We start from the raw sequence: 21921 nt of genomic DNA, 5'->3' as shown, positions 1-21921 counted from the left end.
AGGGTCCTGTTGTACGTTGCCTGTGTTGCCTTGATTTTTATTAAAGCAATAGTGTAGGATAATCAGACAGAAACTCGTTTCCTTTTTAAAAATGAAAATTTGGCTGGGCGTGGTGGTCATGCCTGTAATCCCAGCACTTTGGGAGGCTGAGGCGGGCGGATCATGAGGTCAGGAGATCGAGACCGCCCTGGCTAACATGGTGAAACCCCATCTACTAAAAATACAACAACAACAAAAAATTAGCTGGGCATGGTGGCGGGTGCCTGTAGTCCCAGCTACTCATGAAGCTGAGGCAGGAGAATAGCATGAACCCGGCAGGTGGAGCTTGCAGTGAGCCGAGATCGCGCCACTGCACTCCAGCCTGGGCAACAGAGAGAGACTCTGTCTCAAAAAAAAAAAAAAAAAAAAAAAAAAAGAAAAAGAAAAAGAAAAAGAAAAAGAAAACTTATGGTTATAAAGAGTTCAGGCTGGGTGTGGTGGCTCATGCCTGTAATCCCAGCATTGCAGGAGGGCAAGCGGGTGGATCACTTGAGGTCAGGAGTTCGAGTCCAGCCTGACCAACATGATGAACCACCGCCCCTTGTCTCTACTAAAAATACAAAATTTAGCTGGGCATGCTCTCGCTTGAACCCAGGAGGCAGAGGTTGCAGTAGGCCAAGATAGCGCCACTGAACTCCCGCCTGGGCAACAGAGCAAAACTGTATCAAAAAAAAAAAAAAAAAAAAAAAGAGTTCAGCTGACTTATACAGAGCAAGTCCAGCCTGTGTGTGTGCCTGTGTGTGAGCATAAGTGCATGGACACTGTTTAGCAAACACACAGAGTGTCTGAGTTCCTAGAGGCCCATTTTACAATATTAGCAATATTGTCTGTTACTTTCAAGCTGATTTATAGTAAATTTAAGTCTGTTAATACTTCAGTCATCTTCAAAACAAAGAACAGCAAACACATAGCAAGGCACCCTGCAGAAACGTTTCTGTTTATCTAAAAAATCCCATGCTTTGTATTTTCTTCTTTAATGTCGAAAGCACTTTTACTGCAGTATAGATGTTAATTGCCACTTATCTTAATGAGTTCTTTTCTAATATAAGAGAGCCTGGCTTGAAATATAGCAGACTTCTTTGTCAAGAAGAGATAGGGACAAGAGTACTGTTGGTTCCTGGAAGAAAGGGGATGCTTTTTTTTTATCCGCTTTCTTTGTGTTGGTTGAAAGCCTTCTGATTTAGCATTTTTGAGGTATGAGTTACTGCTTTCATCCTCAGTGTGAGGGGAAATTAACCCCTGTAGAAGTCAGGAAATAGAACTTTGGTTCTAAAGGCAAAAGGCATAGTAGGAATGCCTGAGGTTATTAAAATATTAATAGAATTATGTGGTAGCTCATATAATCAGTTACTAAGGGTAATTTTTAATAAAACTATGGCAGGTCGCTTTCATTTAAATGTGATCTATTTTTAAGTTTATATAATTTTAAACATAATTACTTTTTATTTATTTCCTAGTTAACAGTCCTACCTCATCTTCCCTAAGGAAAAGTTTTCAGGGTCCAGAACATACCTGGCTATTTGTACTTAGAACATATTTGTTGAGTGAATGAATGAATGAAAATATCTAAAACCCCAAGGCGTGATTTCCTAAATAGTATACACGACTATTTTTATTTTATAGAATAATATTATGTCATTTAATTTAAAAGCTACTTTAGTGGGGAGGAGGGATGGGCAGAGATTGGTCAATGAGTACAAAATCACAGATAAGAGGAATAGGTTCTGGTGTTCTATTGCACACTGGGGTGGCTACAGTTAACAATATTATATGGTATATTTCAAAATAACTAGAAGATTTTGAATGTTTTCACTACAAAGAAATCATAAATGCTTGAGATGATAGGTAAGCTAAGTACCCTGATTTAAGAATAATGTAGGCTGGGTGCGGTGGCTCACGCCTGTAATCCCAGCACTTTGGGAGGCTGAGGCAGGCGGATCACCTGAGGTCGGGAGTTGGAGACCAGCCTGACCAACATGGAGAAACCCCATCTCTACTAAAAATACAAAATTAGCTGGGCGTGGTGGCAAGTACCTGTAATCCCAGATACTTGGGAGGCTGAGGCAGGAGAATCTCTTGAACCTGGGAGGCGGAGGTTTTAGTGAGTGGAGATTGCGCCATTGCACTTCACCCTGGGCAACAAGAGCTAAACTCCGTCTCAAAAAAAAAAAAAAAAGGTGGGCTTTTGAGCTTCCTACATGGGAGTGGGAGGCACTGTCCTGAAAGGATCAGGATCCATGAGGCCTGGATGCTGCCTCCCTGGGGCTTCATCTCCTGCTCCTCCGTGCAGCCTTGGTTTCTGTCTATAGGAGGCAGTGCCTGGCCAGCCCGTAGTTGTCTCCTTCCTTCTATTTATGATGGTAAAATATATTTAACATAAAATTTACAATTTTAACTATTTTTAAGTGTACAGTTCAGTGGCATTAAGTACATTCACACTGTTGTACATCCATCATCCCTAACCATCTCCAAAACTTCTTCATCATCCAAATTGAAACTCTATACTCATTACACACTTCTCATTTCCCCTTCCCACATCCCCAGGAAACCACTATTCTACTTTTGGTCTCTTAGATTTGACTATTCTAGGTACTTCATGTAATTGGAGCATACAGTGATATAATTAAGCTGTGTCCCCACTCAAATCTCATCTTGAATTGTAGCTCCCATAATTCCCACGTGTCATGGGAGGGACCTGGCGGGAGATAATTGAATTCCCTATACTGTTCTTGTGGCGGTGAATAAGTCTCATGAGATCTGATGGTTTTATAAGGGGAAACCCCTTTCATTCATTCTGTCTTGCCTGCCACCATGTAAGACATGCCTTTCACCTTCTCTCACAATTGGGAGGCCTCCCCAGTCACGTGGAACTGAGTCCATTAAACTTGTTTTTCTTTATAAATCATCCAGTCCTGGGTATGCCTTTATCAGCAGTGTGAAAATGGACTAATACATACAGTATTCATCCTTTTCTATCTACTTTATTTCATTTAGCATGATGTCCTCATGATTCATCCCTGTTGTAGTATGTATCAGAATTTCCTCCCTTCTTACAGCTGAATAAACTTCATCATATGTATACTGTATACTACATTTTGCAGTGGACATTTAGATTGTTTCAACCTTTTGATTTTTTTCTTTTTTTTTTTTTTTTTGTTTTTTTTTGAGGCAGAGTCTCACTCTGTTGCCCAGGCTGGAGTGCAGTGGTGCAATCACAGCTCAGTGCTGCCTCGACCTCCTGGGCTCAAATGATCCTCCTGCCTTAGTCTTCAGAGTAGGTAGGACCACAGGCATGTGCCACCACACCCAGTTAATTTCTGTATTATTTTGCAGAGACAGGGTTTTGCCATATTGCCCAGGTTGCTTTTTTTTTTATTTCAATAAGCAAAGGTAAAGGGAATTCCCCAGATGATATTAGAAGGAAAGATGGATAGTTTTGTGAGATGATCAGTCAGATCTGACATAACAAATCATCATCCCACAAACTTAAAGGCTGGAAACAACAATCTTCATTTACACACATGAACACCTCACGGGTTCATAGGAACACCAGATAGGGAACAGTAGGGATGACCTTCTCTGCTTCACCATGTCTGGGAGCTGACCTGGAAGATTCAAAGGCTCTGCTGACCCTGGGGAATTGCTCGAAAGGGTTTGCTCACTTGGCGGGCAGGTTGACTCCTCACCATGGGCTGCTCGGACGTCCTTAGGATGTCGGCCTGGCTCCCTTACCTTCAGAAGCCACACACTGCCACCCCTATAGCATCCTACTGGTCACACAGGCCAGCTCTGCTTCATTGTGGGTGGGAAGACAGAAAGGTGTGAACCCCAGGAGACCGGGTCATTGCGGCCATCCTACCACACACTTTATTACTTTAATTCTATGCTGGATGCTAGGTATTGGGAGATTTTTCAGAAATTATTAAGATTTTAAATATTATTGCTACTTTGAAAAACTTGAAAATATTGAAGGGATATTATAATTCTAGTCACTCATTCTTTTAGCAAACACATTCAAAATGGTAAACATAGGTAAGGAAAAGAAGATAAATGGCCAGGATTTCTTTTTCACACTCACTGGGACACAAATTTTGAATGTTTTCACTGCAAAGAAATCATACACGTTTGAGGTGATGGATAAGCTAAGTATCCTAATTTAATAATGATGTACTATATATGTATAGAAACATCACACTGTAACCCATAAATATATAAAATTATTCTATGGCACGTGAGTATCTTAAGGTAATTTTACATTACTCGTTCAGAAAAATAAAGGCTCCATCATTGTGGGTTTCTAAGTCAGTGGTTCCAACCATCTGCCTGTAAACCAACTTTCATTTGTTTCATAAGGCCTCTTTTATTCAGCTGAAAAGACAACATTCCAGGGTGATTCCATATCTGTCTTTCCAGTATATTAGGAAGTGCTGGAAGAAATCCTTTGTCAAGTGAAAGACTGGATGCCCTCTGCTGGCATCTCACCTATCCTTTCATATGTAATTAACTTGTGTCTGAATTCCAAAAATGTTGGGAACCACTGGGCTGCATTTCAAAGCTGGGGGAGCCACCCGAGGGTCTCACTGTAGCATCCTTCAAGAGCAGATAGACAGGGTAGATGGAGGCCCTCACTTTGGGGACTTCTTGCAAATGTCTCAGTTAACAAACACAGTCCGAACTCCTTCATGTGGCGCTTCATCTCTAAAGAGGCCCCCAAACTAGGGACCCTCCAGTATGGAATTTTAAACAATAAACACATTCAAAGAACAAAGCATATATTGAAGTGTCCCTAGAATACTGAGAAAGTACAATAATGAAAAAGCGAGGACACTTCTGTCATCTAACTCTTCAGTGCGCTTTAGTACATAAAGCACCGTGTGTGTCAGAGTATAGCCTGCTGAATTTCCCACTGGTATCTTCTTCTCTTTCTTATCTTTCCTCCTTTCCTCCTCCTTCTTGTCTTCTTAGTAGAATTAAGTGCCTGCTAAAGCACACTTGGTTCAGCAACCCAGTTATAGTCGCTGAACATGTTCTTCAGTAGATTCAATAATTTAAGTTACTAGGATTGTCAAACTTGAAATGCACCATGAGCAATGGGATTTTTGTTTAAAATATATTTTTACTATAAAATGCTAATCTCCTTATCAAGGTCAGTACCTCCAAATTAATAAGCACTATTAGCTGCAAAACATCTCAAGAAGCAATGGAAATTAATTTCCATTAGTTAAACACTGACAGTCAACTACAACCTACTTTGTAAGACAATAAATATTTTGAATGCTCCATTTTTGTCCTCAAATGTTCAAAGTCAGATGGTGAAGGAAAATGACTTATGACATCAAGCCAAATATCAAAACTGGTTTGCATATGAAATAACCAAAGGAGATTTCAGAATTTCACTTGTGGTAGAATAAATAAGGACTTTGAGGATGGATTAATTGAGATATGCTAAAAATAAAACACGTTTCCCATAGTAGCACACATTGAAGAATAAGGGAAGGAAGCTCTTTTAGGAACTGAGGCAGGAGAATAGGGACTGGTGGCAGGGAACCTAAGGCGGATTCACACTGACTTCCTAGAACTAAATCAAAAGAAAAACCCCAACTTTCCACACCTAACTAACAAAAGGACCAGAGCCTACTCCCTTTGCAAATTCCCACTCCCTTTTCTGCGTGGCAGATGGAAAATTCAAAATACCTCTGAGTGGTTGCTTTCCACAACCAATCAGACTGATTGCGGGCCAAGTCTTTGTTTGCACAGAGGTGTAACTTTGTAACTTCACTTTAGCCTCTGATTGGTTGCTTTCTACAACCAATCAGACATCTGCATAGGATGTAACTTCTGTAACTTCAGCCTCTGATTGGTTGCTTTCCACAACCAATCAGAGGCTGAAGTGGAGTGATAAAGGTTACAATCAGATTTTTGGCCACTATTTCATTTGCATTGGGTGTACACCAAGTGGCTGATGGGAAACCTCTAGAGGGTATTTAACCCCAGAAAATTCTGGAACTGAGCTCTTGAGCCCCTATGCTCAGCCCTGCTCTCACCCTGTGGAGTTATACTTTCATTTTCAAAAATCTCTGCTTTTGTTGCTTCATTCTTTCCTTGCTTTCTTTGTGTGTTTTGTCCAATTCTTTGTTCAACACACCAATAACCTGGACGCCCTCCACTGGTAACAGAACTGGCCAAGCTCTCTGAAAGGCATAGTGTACTTTGAACAGAACATGAGTTCGAAAGGTTGAACATGGCTATGTGGATGCCTATTAAATACATAAATACACAACCAGAACGGGATTTTCAAAAATTTTATAGCTACTATGACTTATCCATACTTCTACAAGGAAAACAAGTCTTGTGTCTAAGTCTGTGAGTTTATACTTTTAGTTTTCAACACCCTATCAACACTGATAAATAGAGAAGACAGAAAATCAACACTTTGTTACTGTGTGTCCTTTGTAGCATTAACAACCATGTGCTTATGCAAGGTTTGTATATCTTATCTCTGGATAAATGCATGCAGAGCCAATAAACAGATGGATTACGTGTATATATAAATACACGTGTTTATACACATGTGTACCCATACTACATAGATACATATACACACATTATTTATCATCTGTATGCCACATAGACAAATTATGCGTGTATATGTACGTATACAAATAGTATATTTACATATAATTTCTGTGTACATACATATGCTCATATCACACAAATACACTCATAATCCATGTGGCACAAATACACACACACACACATACACGCACAACTTTTTAAAATAAAAGTCTAAGGCTGTCAAGATTATCCCTAGAGGAAGACAGTCCCTGAGAAATGACTGACCAGTGAGCCAATTTTGTCACCTGAATTTTCTTGGTTTCCCTCTTTCTGGTGAGGGTTCCCCAACGTGGGAACCAACTTTGGGTAGCAGGGGTGCTGTCCTCCATTTTCCCAATCTTGTTCAAGACCAGACCCACAAAATCTTCCTTTGATACCTTTTGAAGCACAGAACCTTCCTTGCATTCTTTCGAAACCACTTCCCAGAACTCTAAAAGATATCAAGCAGGAAATGAATGGGAAGCACATGGATTTTAAACACAATCTGTGCATCCAACTGGAGTGTTTAGATTTCAGAACTTCCTCTCTGGAATTACAAGCCACTCTAATTCTCCATGAGATTCCAGGGAAAGAGGCTCCCTTGTTTTTGGTTCTCAGCTGACTTCCAAGAGGTGCCATTTTTAATATTCACTCTCCTTTTGTGCTCTTAAACATTCTGATCATTTTTTTTCAAATGCAGATGAAGAGAGAGATTTACTTCCCCTACCTACCAAGGACCTTTCTTCTCATTTGCAATCTTTGATATCTGTTTCATCACAAAATGGTACAAGGAACAATTCCACCTGCAAGACCCCATTCTCCTTCCAGTATGAGAATATCTAAATCCCATAAATGACACATGCATATCACACATACATCATATACAAGATCATCAGTAAAATGACAGAGATTAACCATGAAAGAGGAAGTAATACGAATTACTGATAAAGTTATAAACTTAAAGCATAATGACAACATTGCAGATAATTATTTGAGAATTCAGTATATTATTCCTTTAAAGCACTACCTGCTTTTATTTTTATGTGTTATCACTGTACTTAGCATTATTGGGGACCTTAAAATTCATTAAGTTCTGACTTCTATTGATCCAAGATACCCTTGATACTGGACATTATCATCAGATTTAGAGTCTCCAATAAGCTTACTTTGTAAAAATTTCATGACAGTTTAATTATTGCATGGCACTTCTCAGTTGCTTTAAATTGGGGGAAAGATAATATATCTGTTCCGGGAACAGGGGGTATAGTGGACTTCAGGTAGAAAGGTTAAAAAAGAAAGTTCTGTAAAGATGGAATAAGCAAATATGATGGATCCACTTGTAATTCATCAGAGATACAAGTTAAGTGACCCAGGACATCTTAGTTCCTGGCTTTTTAATGGAGACCAAATATAAGAAACACAACCACAGCCACCTCCAAAGAGGATGCGTAGGGAGTGAACAAAGTGTGTGGCAGGGGTGTTAGGGAGGGTGAACTACACTGAGAAGGAGGCGAACACGCCAAAGTTGCTTTGGCTGCTATATGTTGGCTCCAGCTATCTTGGATTTGGCTTTTTGCCCCAAGTGATGTAGGGAAGCCCAGAATGCCTGGAGCCCACTTTAGAGAACTGGAACGTGGGTCTCACGGACCTCTCTGCACTCTTCGAGGCCCTGGCTAGGAGTGGGGGCCCCATGGGTTGTCAGCTCTTGGGCCAAGTATGAGCTCCACACTCACCTTCTGAACTTGGGGTACAGTCTGTTTTACTGATAGCACATGGATTGGGAAGAGAAGGGCCGTGTTCTCTAGAGGAAGGTCTGTATACCAGAGCAGCACAAAACAGATTTCCACCATCGCAATGGATGGCGTATTCGCTAACGAGGAATTAAGTAACTAGTACTTTGGGTACGAATACACATCAGCCATGATTGCCTGTCTCTCATTACTCTTGATCACATGATATCATGGAGGCCCCTATGCCAGAACCTGCCTTAGTACAAATTAGGTGGGTATATTTAGGTAGCATTAGAAATGAGTTGTTATTTTGGAATGCAATTGTTTATTATAAGTACAGAAAAAAATCAATATTACCACAGACAAATACTGTGTGTGAACATTACTTTCTTTTAAACTGATAAAAGAACTCTTGAAAAGGAGGTTTTATAAAACACAAAGGTCTTTTTGCATTGGAGTCTTCTCTCCCTTATTCCTATCCTCCCTCTTGGCTATGAGGGCCGAGTACACAGTTCCTTCCTCCCTGTGGTCCCCCTGCCCTGCTCAGGCCTCAGTGGACCCCTCCTACTCCCACTCCCCACTTCCCACCAGGGAAGGCCCCGGGGGCTGCTCCTGGACTTCTTTCAGTCTTTCCAACAAGGCAGCCCGTGGCCTCTACACCTTCACTCATTTCTTCCACGTTTCTGGCTCCCAAGGCCACTCTCAGTCCACACCTCTGTCCTGAGCTGCTCCGAGGGCAGGAGTGGTGGCTGCAGCAGTGGTGGGGGTGACTGAAGCTGCAGGTAAATACAGACCCCCCTCAACCAAGGTGGTATTCCAAGGACCTTAAGGTTCGAATATATTCCATCTTCACAACAACTTAATGAGGAAGGTGCTTTCCTTATTTTCATTTTACATCCATGGCCACTGGGCAGGGAGTGGTGCAGAGGAGATCACGCCCAGAATCGCCATTTGCTAAGAATCCCTTTCCCCTTGTATTTGATGCTCTTCACAAGACAGACCACCTCCTCTATTCCCGTGTGTGAAGGATGGCATGCACCTCAGGGTTGAGCAACATCAGTCACCATTTAGGGAGAAAGGTTAAAAAAGAAAGTTCTGGAAAGATGGAATAAGCACATTTGATAAATCTAGTAATACTTGTAAGTCATCAGAGACACAAGTTAAGTGACCAACGTCATCTTAGTTCCTGGATTCATAATGGAGACTATGAAAGACTATGGGTGGGAGGAGAGAACTCTTGAGTTTCAAATTTATTTAGCTAAAGAAAATAAAGCAATGAAGTGCTGCGGCATTTACTCTCTGGGACAGCCCCAGCTGCAGTGGAGGGCATGAATTGGTGGAAGCCACACACAGCAGGTTGCCAGAGACGCCCTTGCTTGTGCCATATATCCAGAGAGCACCCTGCTGCTGCTGGCTGTGATGATGCACGAGGGGTTTGGGATTATATTATCTCCTTTTATGCTCTCAAAATGGCCAAGAGAGCACTGTAAGTGCAAGCTCATTCAAGAGTTCATGCCTATAATCCCAGCACTTTGGGAGGCCGAGGCGGGTGGATTATCCAAGGTCAGGAGATTGAGATCAGCCTGGCCAACATGGTGAAACCCCATCTCTACTACAAATACAAAAAAAATTAGCTGGGTGTCGTGGCATGCACCTGTAACCCCAGCTACTTGGGAGGCTGAGGCAGGGGAATTGCTTGAACCTGGGAAGCGGAGGTTGAGGTGAGCCAAGATCGCACAATTGCACTCTAGCTTGGGCAACAAGAGCGAAACTCCGTCTCAAAAAAAAAAATAAAAAAATAAAAAAATAATTAAAAAAAATCCAAGAAAACAGCCACCTTTATCCATTTTATCCATCTTCCTATACTTGTAGTCAGGTACGCCAGCCACATTAATCAGTAAAATAAGCAGCGATGATGTACACAGACCAAGCATGTTTAACCACATTGTTCTTTCTAAAGAAAGGTTTTTATCATTAAAATGTAAAATAAAATGAAAACTTTGAAATACGGCTTATATTGAATGTATCCTGTTTAGGAACATCTGTTCTATAGTGTACCTGGTATATTCATACCCTAAAACATGTGTAGTCAGTTGAATAGTGTTCATCCCCAAATCAGCATCTACCTCAGTACTTCGGAATGTGACCCTATTAGGAAATAGGGTCTCTGAAGATGTAGTTAAAATGAGGTCATATTGGATTAGGGTGGATCCTAAATCCAATGACTGGTGTCATAAGAAGACAGGAGGAGACAAGGAGACAGAAAGACAAAAATGAAGGCCAAGTGAAGAGAGAGGCAGAGACTGGAGTGCTGCAGCCACCAGCCAAAGAATGTCTGGGGCCACCAGAAGCTGGGATAGGCGAGGCTGGATTTTCCCTTAGAGACTTTGAAGGGAAATGGTCCTGCTGATTCCTTGATTTCAGACTTCCAGCCTCCAGAACTGTGAGATGGTAAGTTTCTCCTGGTTTATGCCAACCACTTCGTGGTAATCTATTATGGCAGCCACTATGGTCTGAACATTTGTGACCCCCTAGATCCATAGGCTGAAACCTAATCACAAATGTGATGCCATTAGGAGGTGGAGATGTTGGTAGGTGATTAGGTTATGTGGGTATAGCTCTCATTGACGGGATTAGTGTCCTTTTAAAAGAGACCCCACTTTGTGAGGACACAGAGAGAAGGCACCATCTCTGCAGAAAGAGCCCTCACTAGACACAGAGTCTGTTGGCACCTTGATCTTGGACCTCCCAGACTCTGGAAGTGTAAGAAATAAATTCTTTTCATATTAAGCTACCCAAGGATATTTTTCTTATGGTAGCCCTAATGGGCTAAGACAGCAGCTCTAAGAAATTAATACACTATGGTTATAATTTATAAGTTAAACAAATGCACATATTGGAAGTGCAAGCTATTAAGTTACCATTTTGTCCTGATTTGGGTGGGTGGACAGGGCATTCAGAGACAGCTGCCCTCTGTAGCCCCACATCCCAACTGAGCCAGGCCTGAGTGTTCCAACTGGCCACCCCCCTCCATTTCCAGACCTCTTTTCTTTTTAACTGTCCTCTTTACCTGGAAAGCTTTATCTCAGTTTTTCCTGTGGCAATACCATCTGTTCCTCACCGTGTACCAGCCCTCACCTCCTCCCGCGGTACTGCTTTTGTCACATCTGTCTTATTTCCCCATAGCATGACGGTCATTTGTAGATGTCCCTTTCCCTCTCACACAACTTTGAAAGCTCATTAAAAAATGAGGCTGTTTTCAGGCTCTTAGATCTGCAGCACCCACTCTGGAATCTTTCACGGAAAAGCCACCTAGAAGATAGTAATGCCTTCAGATGGATTCAGGGGGAGAGATCCTGAGGAGTGAGGGCTGCAGGCTCCATCCTGGGGCCAGCTCTGGTTGTACCTGGATACAACCTCACTGAGGACACATATATCTGATTTTCCCATTTCAAAGGATGTGGAGCAGTGTTTATAATTATACTGGATAACAAAATTGGGACCCAAAAAAGATTTCTATAGTATCAAATAATGGAATCACTCTACAAGAAGTGAATATAAAGTTCTTCATTTATGCTAAAAAGAAAATTAAAAATTCCAGATAAGATCAGTGATTCATAGCTTCGCACAAGTCGCCTGTGAAAAGACTTGGCATTTTGTTTGATCGAAATGCTCAAATCTGTAAGAATGTCCATTGCAATTAGAAACACGAGACTGAAAGTCAGATTTGGGTTCTGTTTCCAGCTCTCTGAGCCTCAGTTTCTCATATGTAAAATAGGCATTATAAAAAGTCATGTGATAGAGATTTGGGGATGATTAAACTAAATTATGAATATAAAATATTTAACACTGAGCATGGAACTTAATAATTAACTTTCATCATCGTTACCATCAACATTGTTATAACCATTGTTGTCATCTTACTGTCAAGAAACCCTAAAGTGAACCCAGGTTTGCCCAAAGTAACACTTGTTCTCTTTCTACATTTGCTGGTGATATGTGAGGCATAATTTGGAGGGACATCAGCCACTGTTGGGCCCAGAAGTGACAGCTCATGGAACAACGGCAGCTAGCACAAGGGCAGGAGCCTTGGACATGGGAGTGAGGTGCAGGAACTGTCTCCCAAGGGTACTCTTTGAAAAAGGGATAGGTATATTCTCAAATGATTTCAAAGTTCAGAAACAAGATCAATGAAGGAACTTAAAAAAGATGCAGATTTCTGTATCAATATAAACTGGTGCATAAGGCTTGGATTATTCAAAGAAAAATAAAATGGTTCAAGAGATGGTGAGGGGCCTGTTGCTCAAGGCATCCAAGCAGAGGCTGAATGGCAAGGTGTTGGGGTTGCTATTAGCTTAACTGATAAACAACCTCCAGCACTCTTCAAACTCCAAAAGTCTTTAAGCTGTGAATCCAGTATTCTCCCCTTGGACATTTCCTCAGTTAAATAAATAATTGTTGAGCATTTGAAGTTAAAAGCAAACTACCCAGAGATTCATCACATGACAGAACTGGACGCTGAAAAATATGATATGTGGTTTACTGCAAACATTTCAGCCATGTTATTTGAGTTACATGGTAACAAGTTACATAATACTGTTTAAACTTTAATATTTTAAAAATACTCTTCAAGTCTTCATCTTTTTAAAAGCATTTTTATGCCAGGCACTGTAGCTCATGCTTGTAATTCCAACCTTATGGGAGGCCAAGGCAGGAGGATCACTTGAGCCCGGGAGTTCAAGACCAGCCTGGGCAGCATAGCAAGACCCCTTCTCTAAAAAAAATAATAAAAATAATTTGGCCGGGCACGGTGGCTCAAGCCTGTAATCCCAGCACTTTGGGAGGCCGAGGCGGGCGGATCACGAGGTCAGGAGATCGAGACCATCCTGGCTAACACGGTGAAACCCTGTCTCTACTAAAAATACAAAAAATTAGCCGGGCGTGTTGGCAGGCGCCTGTAGTCCCAGCTCCTCGGGAGGCTGAGGCAGGAGAATGGCCTGAACCCGGGAGGCGGAGCTTGCAGTGAGCCGAGATCGCGCCACTGCACTCCAGCCTGGGTGACACAGCAAGACTCCGTCTCAAAAAAAAAAAAAAAAAAAAAAAAAAAAAAAATAATAATAATAATTTAACCGGGCTTGTGGCCAGCCTGTAGTCCCACCTACTTGGGAGGCTGAGGTGGGATGATCATTTGAGCCTGGAAGTTTGAGCCTGCAATGAGCTAGGATCACACCACTGCACTCCAGCCTGGGTGACAGAGCAAAACCTTGTCTCAAAAAATAAAAGCATTTTTATAGTATATTTTGTTTCCTGAGCATTCAATTCACTATATATGCGTGTGCGTGGGTGTGTGTGTGCGTGTGTGTCCACATGTGCACATGCATCGTGAACAGGTAAAAAAAGAAAAAGCAGCATTTGGAAAACATCCTTTACCAAGGTTTACCTAGTAATAAAATATTTATAAGTAATATTCATTAATGAGATTTAATAATAAAATGTCCAACAATAAGATAAATTTTGTTACTATTTCGAAATAGCACATAAAATACAGTGGAAATGTATAAATAATTCCTTCAAAGTGCATATTGTCACACTATTAGTCAAATTTTGTGGTTTGAAATGGAACACATCCATGGAGTGAGTTTGATAGAGCTGACTGAAAGTGCAGCTGCTAATTTGGGCCCAGCATCAGCATTAAAAATGTGCCATTGTATGTATTCCTGTTATGATGAATAACAAAATAGAAGATAGTGTTCTATTGCAAATCACATTCACAAAAAGTGAGATTCTTTTAGCATGTTTGAAAAATTGCTTTTGAGATAGTGTACACCAAGGATTACAACATCCCAAAAAGGGATTAATCAAACATGATTAAAAGTTGCTATTACTGCTACAATTTACACATTATGTCAGTAATATGTCTTAACCATGACTTTTGTTATTTGATAGAAAGACATTTATAATACCCTTAGTATATCTGGGTATATCAGTCTTGCTGTGTTTTTTTCCATTTGTTTCATCATCAAATTTTCAAAATGAGAATGCTTTTGTGACTTATCACTACCAACATGACTGACACTTCTTTCATATAATTTAAGAGTTATTTTGACTTTCATATTTAAAAACAACGATATATAGAACTCAATATTTGGTGTAGTACCTACAAATATATTAGCTGTGATAACAATCCTTAAGAGATTCACATTTTATAGAAAATAACATACAATTACAAAATAAAATCTTAGCAAATGGGGCTGTAAAGTGAATTTTATATGTTTAAAAATGATCTTCTCAGTGACTGCTGGCTTTACAAAGAAAATTGGATAAGACATTTAAGTGGGTTTTCTGTTGGCGTATAGGATGACTAGTCAAAAGAGAAAAGATCAAAGCTTTGCCGCAATCCAAATGACTTAGCCAACCATTAACAAGAAAATCCCAACCCCTCAGAACCAATCCTTTTGTATCCTATGACTTAAGAGTCACAGGAAGTCAACATGGCTTCTCTGGTTTCAAGTCTAACGATGAAGTGGAACTGCCATGACTTCAAATTATTATTTCAAAATGCAGTATTCGCTTAAACACTTCTCACTGAATAATACTAAAACTCTTTTAACAGAGAAGAGATACTGGTCTACAATAAGAAAAATAAGGTAGATGCCAGAAATGAAAAATATAACAAAGACCACACATCCAATAAGCAATCGATCAGGGATGCCAGAGCTACTTAGACAATTTCCTTCATTCTTCCCAACTCCTACACAGATACTGGTACTACCATTCATCCTCTGAAAAAAAATCATAAATATACTCTTCCTTTTTCCTTTTTATTTTTTGTAAAGAAATAAAAATGTTCGTGCCAACATGTGCTGCAGTGTGGATTCAATATGTGCTAACAATGTAGATGTAGGTCCGCATACTCACCTGGCACCAATGCATTTTCAAGAAGTCATTTAACATTCTGATTCTGCATTTATTTAAGGCATTAAATATGGGATATCAGTTTCTGCTCACAAAGGAGGATTACATCAAAGACATAAGTAAGTCTACTTTGAAGATTGTAATGTGCTATAAACATATGTTTATAATGATAAAGAGGCTTACATAGCCTGGTGTTAGTGGTAAATAAGATGTTAACAAATTCTCCTTAATATATGTAAATATATTTCAAAAGCTTGAAAAGATTGAAAGGTTTAAATATAAGCCATAATGCCAAAATAAATAAGTGTGAGCCCTAGAAGTTAAACATATTAGTTCTGGTAATATTCAACTACGAGGAATCAAATTATAATATTTAAGGGAAAATGCAAAAATCTTGTCTTAAAAGAATTGCTATATTTTGGACCTGAAGTTTAAATTTGGCATGTCTCTCCATTAAGTAAAAACATGTTGAGACATTCCTTCATTTTAAGAAAACCCGACAAGAAAGGTATTACTGCAGTTTATGCTCCATACATTTTGCATGATGCCAGATGATGAATCCCTTTTATAATAAACCACAATAGTCCGGTTCTGGTTCTAGGTTTGTTTTTTCTTTTTTTTGGTGGGGGGTCTGTAGGTCTGAGCTCAGGATGAACTTATAATTCATATAGCACTAATCTGCATACAAATTTGACACATACAAAAGCTTAGTGGTCAATATTCTCTTATTCATTCTAATCCTTCTTATTGGTGTTTTTCTTTTTTGGTTTATAGCAGGCACTCAATAAATATAAGTGACATAATCCATAGCTTGAAAAGGTAAGAGCTGTGTCAATATATTGGGAGAAGAAAAAAGGCTGTAAAAATGACAGTAACATAAAATGGAAAGGACACGCCATTTAATAAAATAAAATGCATTTAATACACAGTATAAAATATAGAAGCTATGCTGCAACTAGAGAAATATAATTTGTTTCTTATCAAGATAAATTGCTAATATGAAAATTTAAAGTATTTCCATTGGAGATAAAATGTTTATTGTCAATTTAAACCTATAATGTTAAATATAAACAATGTCAATTCAATCATATATTTTTGTCTTTTAGCATTTCTTAAGGGTTCACTATTATGCTATTTCTATACATTCTCAGTAGCATATCAAGAAAGACTATTTTAAAATAGGGAATATGTTGAGGTATTTTCTGATGAATATGCTTGCCATACATGGCAAGAATACTTAAGGATCTGGGGCAGGTTTCAGGACCAAGACTATAAGGAGTGCTGTTGAGACTGAAAATCTAGATAACCAGGACACTGAACATAGTAAACGAAAGAATGCTTCTGATTTCTGGTAGATAACAGTAAGCACTTATTACAATTCACTTTTACAATGGTGTTATACCAAATAAAATATTTAACATGGACCTTCCAAGCAGGTTTGAATTGTGCTAAAGTAGCTATCTCAATGAAAACCATAAAATGATCCCATTCTGCCTTTTATATTTGCAGAAGTGATTTCTTTTTGCAAAAGAATCTATGTCAACCCGTCGATACAGTACACAGGAACCTGCGTGCTCCATCAGTGAAAATTCCTTGAGATGAATTTTAAGTACAACACCAGAGTCAAGCCACCTGCCCTGCCATAAAGAAATACCAGCAACCTGACATATCAACAGTATTCACAGATGCAGATATATATATTTATGGGACTCTATCAGCATAAATCCAATGGCTATGAATAAAACATCATTTAACTCTACAGGGACTCAAATCCAACTTTAGAAGCAGAGCATTGCTAAACCCCTTGCGACTGATGGAAAACAGAAAGAAAGAAAGAAAAAAACAGCAACAACAACCACGAAAACAACACCTCCATAACAACAATTTCTCTAATATATTATGCTCAGGTTTTTATCAGTCTTTAAACAACTTCATCCTAATGTTTATTTTCAGACATAGAGAAATGAAGGTCACGTAAAATTTCTAAATTTTCAATTTTACTACAGCTTGGAAGGTGTACCCCTTTGCAATTTGATAAATAGAAATACACATGATGACAAAGCATACTTCCACTGAGACAATCAAATATGTAGGCCATGATATCTGAAGTCAAATGACATAGCCTCCAGTCCCCAGTTTCCCCTGCATTAAAAACGGCTGTTTACATCTCATCAAGTAGCTAAACGTCAAGCACATATAGATACTCTGATCAAAAGATCATCTTTGTTTTTGGTGGTGAACCACCAAAGATACTAGGGATCCATTGCAAACACACATATTCCAAGTCAAACAAAAGAAAACCCAAGAAAAGCCAACCCTTTAATAGTCAATGACATAAACGCAACACGCCGTGAAATAAATTAACAGTACCCGGTTACAAAACCTCTTTAGACATCATAGGGAAAGAAAAAGGTTTTTACCCACCTGGGATCTTTCTGAATGCTATCAATGGACGGGGACCTGGCCAAGGTGCCTTCGGGCGGGAGAGCAGGGCCGGATTTGCTGTATGGAGACTCAACAGAGGGACAATACTGCAGCTGTCGGTAGGGGTCCGCGTAATTGGAGGCCGGGCCGGCGGCATAGCTGGCCCTCTGGAAGGTGGCCGCGGCGGCATTCTGTGGGCCGTGCTGGCTGCCTGTGCGCTGCAAGGGGACGGAGTCGACACCAGGGGAAGATGGGGCTACGACAGGAAAGTAGGGACAAAGTAAAAAATTGAGGACCTGCTCACAGAAACGGTTAACCAGGTCTAGGCAGGGGCAGGGGAAGTTACACACATAAAAAATAAGGGGTTCAAAAGAATAAAAAAAATTAATCCATCATAGTTGAACCAATACATTCAATGTTATCCAGTCAAATGATAATTAGCATGCCTAAGAGACAAACCTTTCAGGTATGGGGGCAATGCATCTGTTGTGTGTATATTGCTTACCCACATCCAAGAGAAGGTGTGTTCAGCTGCAATATAAACTTTGTGCAAAAGCAAAACTCAGAAGAAATATAGAGAATACTTTCTAAGGAGGCATGGGAAGTTAATTCTTTATTGTTCAAGTTGAGAAAATTCAAAATGTGTTCCAGTAATGTTATATTAACTTTATTAAAGATGTAAAATGAATTTAGTAATGTAGTTAATTTTCTTGAATCAAAGAAAATAAGAAGAAATGAGAAGGAGTGTATGCATGGGGGTGGAGGTGAGAAGAGGTGGGGTTCACATCTCCATAATTAGCACCAGAACATTCAATGCAGGACTGCTGTAGTTTTTGTAAAGTAACTCCCGAAAGATTTTTATATGCCTCTTTTTCAAGTGAAGCTGTCACAGGAACAAACATATTTGGTGAAGGAAGAATAAGGCCAAAACCAACCCAACTGCAAGGCAGACAAAATAAGGAGCTGACTTAGCTTTTCTGAAAGTATTTGCATCTTCTCAATGTGTCTAAATTGTTTTGAGAAGATTTTACACTAGTTACTAAAATCAGTTTGACTATTTTCAAACTGAATTTCAATTTTTTGTTTCCCTCTTGGATTCTTTTTAGATCCTTTCATGTCATTATTTTTATCCAGTTCTCAAAATACATTTGACATCTAAGGTTTGGTTGATGGATAAAATGAAAATAGCATCTTTTATTTCAGTAGAATATGACCAGTTCTTAACTGGTTTAGACTGCCAGTCATGATCAATAGTAGACAGCCCACTTGCTTTCTGGTGCTGTAGAGCAGACTTCATATCCAAAATACAGCCAGTGGCTAGATAGGACCATTTATGACATGGGTGCTCTACGGAATTAGGTTCTAATTATCAATTACACATCTCTGACTTCCTAACCATTTCTTAGTGAACAATGATAGAACTTACTTTATCCTCTTTTACATTAGGGGACATATGCCAAATCAGACACAAAGGACATTATGTCACGCTGAGAAAATAATTATTAAAAGAGGTAAGGAAATTGTATTGAAACGATGAAAAGCTGCAAAGTGAATGGGAGGAATACACTCAAACACCGAGGATTGACTTAAGAGTTCAGGGCTCTTCTTTCTCAGTGAACTTTCAAGACTTCATCTTAGAATTACAAAAATTTAGGAAAGTAGGTTCCATGAAACGACAAAAATGACAAAAATATTTAAGAGAAACTTTATAAACAAAAAGTGCATATATTCCCAGAGGGACAATATTTTGAAATAATGAAGGTTGTCCTGATGTGTTAAGTCTCAAAACAATCAGATTAGGCTAATAAACATTAATTGCACAATCAGAAATCTGCTTTACGTCCTTATGCAAGTCCTTGAGGATTTATTATTTCTCCAAAGTATTACCAGCATGTGTAATTAAAATCCACATTTTAAAATTTATGCATAATGTGCCTTATATTATGGTGAAAGGGGTTTAAAACAGGCAAGTCATAAACTTGCTCTTGGATGGACAAATGTACAGAGGTAAACAAAATTTCATTTTCTACGAGTTGTGATAAGCTAGCCAGAACATCAAGGGCAAAAAAAAATGAAAACTAAGTACATCTGGCATTTTTCATAGATGTGCATTTTTTTCCATTCAGGAAACTAAGTATCAACATTTAATCTTGCTGAAAATGGTTTTCAGAAAAGAAAGTTTTCTATGCAAAATCATTTGCTATTAATGTATTCAATACAATGATTACAGTGTCAGAGATCAGGAAATAATATTGAAATCTAAAGAAGTCTTTTTGTTAAGAAAACAACAGAGTAGGTAAGGAGAACAATTTGATTACCCACACAAAAAACTCTCAAAGGACAATGAATTAAAAGAAATATAACAAGAAAGAGTTTAATAAAAACTCTGCCAAGCAGCAGACAATAAATTATGAATAATATAAGAGGGACTGGTTCAAAATGTGAAAATAGGGTGGGAAATTCAACTAATTGAGCAGAAACAGGAAGGCAACATCTTGGTATGCATGGCGGAAGAAAAAGTAGAAAAAAGTTTATGAATGTTATTGGGTTCCTATTTATATTTCACTTTAGCCCCTTTCCGGGAAATGTCCTGGAGCTCTTTCAGAGCTTGGCTTCCAAAGGTGGAGAACTGGTTCCTATCCTGGCCTTTTGGTCAGTTCTTGGCACTGGACAGGTTCACCGAGCTCTCCAAACTCCAGTTTCAATGTTACTGAAGAGAAAAAATGGCTTCATGGGATCACTGTTTGATTTCAACCCAGGAAAAGTGTTAAATAACTAATATGGAGAAAATATGAAACAAATAAATTATTAATATTATTACCATTAACGATGTTGAAATCAACCGACAGTAGAAAAGGGGATTGTACACTTGGCACTGGGAAGAAAGGCCCTTTCACTGGGTGCCAGACTATATAGCACCTTTTGAGTGCTGGGCTCTGTTGTAAGTGCTTTGTATAAATTCATGTTTTCTCCAACAATCCTGTAAGAGAGTATACACATCATTTTCACCTTACAGGGAGGAAACTGAGGCTCAGAGAGATTAAGAAACTTGCCAGAAGTCAGCTGATATTAATAAAAAAGGAATTGAAGTCCTCAGAGTTGGTTTGTAGAGTTTATGCTCATTGACACCATGGCTACCAGGGCAGGTTTAAAACCTCAAAGCTGTAGATTATTGAATTACCTAATACGGTCAGAAAACTTAGAAAAATGGTGAGGCCTAAAATGAAGGGAAATGTCTACTAAAGGTACAGAGAAGAGATGGGTTCATTAAGGAATTAACAACCTGAATATTATATTGAAAAATATTACAAACTGGTATGCTAACTAATTTACATCATTTCTCATTAAATTTACACTATTTCTCTACTAAAGGTACAGATAAAAGATGGGTTCATTAAAGAATTAACAACCTGAACATTATGTTGAAAAACATATTACAAATTAGTATGTTAACTAATTTACACTATTTCTCATTAAATTTACACTGTTTCACTTTGGGAGGCTGAGGTAGGCGGATCATGAGGTCAGGAGTTCGAGACCAGCCTGGTCAACATGGTGAAACCCCATCTCTACTAAAGACACAAAAAATTAGTTGGGCGTGGTGGCGTGTGCCTGTAATCCCAGCTACTAGGGAGGCTGAGACAGAAGAATTGCTTGAACCCAGGAGGCAGAGGTTGCAGTGAGCCGAGATCGCACTATTGCACTCCAGCCTGGGTGGCAGAGCAAGAATCCATCTCAAAAGAAAAAAAAAATTTACACTATGTCTCTACTAAAGATACAGAGAAGAGGTGGGTTCATTAAAGAATTAATACCCTGAACATTATATTGAAAAACATATTATAAGTTGGTATGTTAACTAATTTATACAATTTCTCAGTTAAATGGAATTTATTGAGATATGCAAAAAAGTACAAAAATTATGCCAAATAAACCTAACTTTGTTCATTCCTTGGAAAATCAAAAAATAACAATATATATAATTATCTTAATTTTATTTTAAACTATTTTACGTCTTAACCAGTGATATCACTATTATGAAAAGAGGCTGGGATATGAAATCTAAGATGAGAAACAACTTTCGAAAAGATTATATATTTTAAAAAATCACAATCATGTGTAGTTTCAGCCTTGTCAAATGGTCTTTTAGAAGTGTCATTCCCAGATCCATGCTTTAAACTTCTTTTAGGTCATAATAAATAAAACAGCTGATGAGAATTTC

General features: G+C 38.9%; 1 protein-coding gene across 7 annotated transcripts in view; it reads right to left on the bottom strand.

The window, feature by feature from the left end:
* The window catches only part of CTNND2 (catenin delta 2), a 936154-nt gene that overhangs the window by 360948 nt on the left and 553285 nt on the right, over positions 1 to 21921 (bottom strand). For all 7 annotated transcript variants that reach the window (XM_055245590.2, XM_055245587.2, XM_055245588.2 and 4 more), the window contains one exon: positions 17703 to 17958. In XM_055245590.2, the coding sequence (XP_055101565.1) occupies positions 17703 to 17958 (256 nt within the window). The remainder of the gene's footprint in view (positions 1 to 17702; positions 17959 to 21921) is intronic.

Source organism: Symphalangus syndactylus, chromosome 16 (assembly GCF_028878055.3).
Source record: "Symphalangus syndactylus isolate Jambi chromosome 16, NHGRI_mSymSyn1-v2.1_pri, whole genome shotgun sequence".
Taxonomy (NCBI): domain Eukaryota; kingdom Metazoa; phylum Chordata; class Mammalia; order Primates; family Hylobatidae; genus Symphalangus; species Symphalangus syndactylus.
This window is presented reverse-complemented; position numbering and strand designations above follow the sequence as displayed.